Below are 4,378 nucleotides of genomic sequence, written 5' to 3' on the forward strand. Positions count from 1 at the left end.
AAAGTCATTATGTAATTGAAATTGGGTGTAATTTTGAGTAATTACTCCATTTAGACTATTTGTTTGACCACATAATTATACATTAACTATGTGATTAGAGGTAATTGAGGAGTCTTAGTTACACTCTCCAATTCTCATAGTCCCATAAGAATTAGGTGTAATTACATTATGTACTTACTAATTACTATCAATTTTAGATATTATTCATCACATAATATTATTTTTGTGTGTAGTAACTAACTATTTTACCAAACATAATAATATGATTTCATAAATAATTAACACTTGCCATTCAAATATAACATGTATTTTAAAATACTATTACATGGCCTAAAAATTATATAAATGTTTTCAAACAGGCCTTCAGAGTTTTCCACCCGCAAATAATCAAAATTTATAGACAGTACTAAAAGTGGTACAAATCGTTACTTTAAACTGTGTTGGTAAAACTCAATAACTGGACAAATTATATGACAAATAATCTATTCAGCCCAACTCAAAGCCCAAAAGAAAGTAAAGAAAACCGATTATGAAGTTAACCTGTAGTATTTTGGAGGATCATTATGAAGTAGAATAAAGAAAAGGTTTTGGGGCTGTTAGAAGAGAACACAGTTGCAGCGCCGCCGTATTGTACCTCGTCGGCTGCTCTCGTCTTCTTCACCTCTGCCATAATCATGGGAGGAACCAGTAAGGAGCTTCTACAGTTGGAGCACAAGAATCCCTCTACATCATCCTTAGGTCTTTCTTTTCTGCCTTGTCTCTTTATTTTAGTCACAATTATGCCTTTTCTTACTCTATTATTAACCGACTTATGTATATTTATGCAGAATCAGCGGTACTTGTCTGTAAATCAGAATCTCAAGAAAAGAAAATCAACACTGATGAAAAGCCCACCATTGCCCCTGTCCCTCGGAGTCAATGTACTTACTAAATTTCGTATATTTTGGTTTTGAATAGTTTATTTATGTAAAAAATGGGCTATTCTTTCCATCGTTGTACCTATCTTTTTCTTCATTATCTTTTTTTTTTTATGATCCCTGAATTGTTTTGGTCTGTTTGTATTTTTTTTATATATATAACTTTTCAATTTTCTTGGTAGTTTTTTTTTCATTATTATTATTAATTGTTTTGTTCCCTTTTCTCAAAGATTGCATATTTTCATGGCATTGGGAATAAGAGGAGAAAATGTTGAACTAGAATTAGTAATGTTGAGTTTCTTTTCTTATACGAGCATGTAAAGATTCATGAAGTGCCTTTGACATTCGATATTTGATTTTGATTGATTTCTTTGTCTTTTTTATTCAGTTCTTGGAAAAGTAAAAGACTTCCTGGGAGTCATTTCAGAAGCCAATGAAAAATTGCAGCTTGATGCACAGGTTGGCATGCTAATCTTACATTTGAGGCTAGAATTGGTGTACACAGCTGAGTGTAGAATCATCTTTCTTAAATATTTGATGAACTGTGTTTGTAGGACAATTCAAAGAGCTATGATATTGAAGCTCTAGATGGAAATGAATCTCAAGTTATTGAAATGGTATCTCTTTCTGCAGCTCTCTCTCCCTCATTCTCATTCTCTCTTTGTATATATATCAGGCCTTTTTTAAATGTTATATATATATATATATATGTATATAATGCTTGAATAAGGATTGATTTTCTTGAGTTAACCACTCAATTTACAGGACTTGATGCTGGGTATTACTGATCTTCGAACCCCTGATGCTGTGGCTGCTGCGGAATCTGCAATTGCAGGGTGTCAACCAAGAATTCCTTTGGCTGTCAGCAGCAGTGGAACTGAATCTGATGATAGTGGTAGTGATGAGGAGGAGAATGAGATTGACAAAAATGATCATGGTGAAGAAGATGGCAGTGAGAATGAGGATGTCATAACAATATTATCCACCAAACACAAAAGATCTAAATCTGCCAAAGCCAAAGCAAGAAAGAAACAGTCTGAAAAAAAGCCAAAGATTGTTGAACTTTGATTTGGATATCTTTGCTGGTAAAGTTGCTGCAAAGTATTGTCTGTTTGAGAATTATTCTCTCTCCATGCTGTGAAAACATGAGATTAACTATATGTAGGAATGCCTTGTGTATAATGTGAGTTCAATTTTTGCCAATAGTCTAAATTTTTTGAACTTTTAAAAGCTAAATTATTAATTTTTCAATTTTATCAAGTGTTTATATTGTCCATAATTATATTTTATCAACTGTTAAAATGATAATTTTTTAATTTTGAGAAGTATATTAAATTGTGAAATGTTAAAAATGAATTTACAATTTTAGGTGCTCAAATTAGTCAAGAAGCTTTCATTTATTTAAATGGTTAAATTTTTTATTTTTCTTGTTTGGAGACCACAATATTGAAAATTGTAAAATAGAAAATATTCAAATTTTTGACTTTGATGTTTTTAAAGTATACGAATTTATAATTCATAATGCTTAAATTTTTTTTTTTAAATGCCAACATATATATGCCATTTTAAAATTTTGGACAAAAATACCCATATCACTAACCGAGACCCCTCACCTTCTCTCTTCCCAGCCAATCCAAACTCTTCCCTCTTCCCAGCCAAACCAAACTCTTTCCCCTTCCCAGCCAAACTCTCTCATTTCTATCTCATTATTTTCTCTCGGTTCACATTCTCATCATCTCTCTCAGGCGAAGCTCTCTCTCTCCTCATAGTCGCCGTCGCCACCGTCTTCTCCATCGCCAGCCACGGTAAGGTAAGACATTCGGTTGTAATGTGGTTTTTTTTTTTTTAAATTTGAATCGTAATGTATAAATCTTAATCTTTATTTTGCAAAAAATGTAACTTAAAATGAGTTTGATTCTATATGCATTCTGCAAATTCTGCAAAAAATTTATGGGTCGATGTTATTTCAATTCCACATCGATGCTCCATCGATGACATACACTGAGCAATCGATTCTCCATCGATGGTATATCGATGCCATGTCGATTCTTTCATAATCAATGGTATATCGATACCACATCGATGCATAATCGATGCTGGAGTATAATCGATGCGCAATCGATGCCATATCGATGCTGAACATATATGGCATCGATTCGACATCGATACACCATCGATATCACATCGAAAATAACATTTAAATTAGATGTTCGCATCAGCATCGACATGACATCGATGTGGAATCGAAAGGCTGCATCGATGTACCATCGAAAGGCCATCGATGGTTTATCGATGCTACATCGATGCTGATGCATAATCGATGCCACATCGATGCTAAACATAAATAGCATCGATTCCATGCTCCATCGATGCTATTTTGATGGTACATCGATCCCATTTCGATGACAACAATAGATTGAGTATTTTTTATAAATTCAACTAATTCTTTTTTTTTTTTTTTGATATTTTGCAGATGCCACCCAAACGTATCCCACCGCTTGAGATCCCTATGGAGGATCATTATGTCGGTCATATGACCTATAGGGGTTCCGGGAGGTTAACAAAATTGAAGAAAAGATTTGAGGAGCATGGATTGTTGGGGAGGGTGAATGAGTCTGTTTTTGGACCATTCTTCATAGCCCCTCCCTTTTCGTTCTCTGGGGCATTGGTGCACACACTGCTTTTGCGAAAGGTCAAGTCTCCGCGTGGCAATGAGGTGCACTTCTTGATGGGCCCAAACTTATGTAAGTTTGGGGTGCACGAGTTTGCCATTATCACTGGCCTGAGCTGCTCCTGTCCACCACTTGCCATTGACATTGAACCTCACATTACTTCCTCCCGCCTAGTTGATACATATTTCAGTGTGGAACCCGAAAAAGACATTCGGTTCAGTATCTTGGAACGAGCTTTTAGTATGTGCGATGTACCTGATGATTTGTACAAGCTCAGTTTGGTTTACTTTGTGGAGGGGATACTATTGGGCGCTAGGGGTGTTCAGATAAACCGCAAACCGCGGTTTGGAACCAAACCGCACCGCACCAAACCGCCAAAAACCGTAACCAATGAAACCGTTTTTTGATGGTTCGGTTTAACCGGACCGCTCAACTTTAATGGTTTGGTCACGGTTTCTAATTTTTTAAAACCAATTAAACCGGACCGGGCCGTAATTTTTTCTAAAAAAATAATTTTTAGAAATGATGGTTCAAAGGATTGAACCCCTACACTTAAGTTAATACCAAACCATCCAAGCCAAACAATTTAATTGTTTATGATATGTTTTAATAGTATTTAATAGATGCACAAGTTTCTAAAAGTAAAAAAATAAATGTAAAGTCCCACATTGTTTAGAAAGTAAACATTTCTTTTTCTCACTTCTATAAAATGATTCAAAATACTTAAACTTACAACAACAAAGACAATAAGTTTCTTGTAGACTTTTATGGTCTTAAAAGTAAAGCTAA

The 4,378-nt window shown here is 34.7% G+C and overlaps 1 protein-coding gene across 1 annotated transcript; it reads left to right on the forward strand.

Moving 5' to 3' along the window:
• Positions 1-547: 547 nt before the first annotated feature.
• On the forward strand, positions 548-2,120 carry LOC133786196 (uncharacterized). Its single transcript, XM_062225403.1, has 5 exons — positions 548-738; positions 828-920; positions 1,306-1,376; positions 1,472-1,534; positions 1,683-2,120. Exons 1-5 carry the CDS (start codon positions 675-677, stop codon positions 1,983-1,985), a joined length of 594 nt encoding a protein of 197 aa, XP_062081387.1. The 5' UTR covers positions 548-674; the 3' UTR covers positions 1,986-2,120.
• Positions 2,121-4,378: the final 2,258 nt, after the last annotated feature.

The sequence above is a fragment of the Humulus lupulus genome, chromosome 1 (assembly GCF_963169125.1).
Source record: "Humulus lupulus chromosome 1, drHumLupu1.1, whole genome shotgun sequence".
Taxonomy (NCBI): domain Eukaryota; kingdom Viridiplantae; phylum Streptophyta; class Magnoliopsida; order Rosales; family Cannabaceae; genus Humulus; species Humulus lupulus.

Excerpts from the sequence above, each read along its gene's own strand:
- LOC133786196 (XM_062225403.1), top strand. The coding sequence starts at position 675 with ATGGGAGGAACCAGTAAGGAGCTTCTACAGTTGGAGCACAAGAATCCC. Across the intron at positions 921-1,305 it reads CCCTGTCCCTCGGAGTCAAT|TTCTTGGAAAAGTAAAAGAC; the intron begins GTACTTACTAAA and ends TTTTTTATTCAG. Across the intron at positions 1,535-1,682 it reads AATCTCAAGTTATTGAAATG|GACTTGATGCTGGGTATTAC; the intron begins GTATCTCTTTCT and ends CTCAATTTACAG.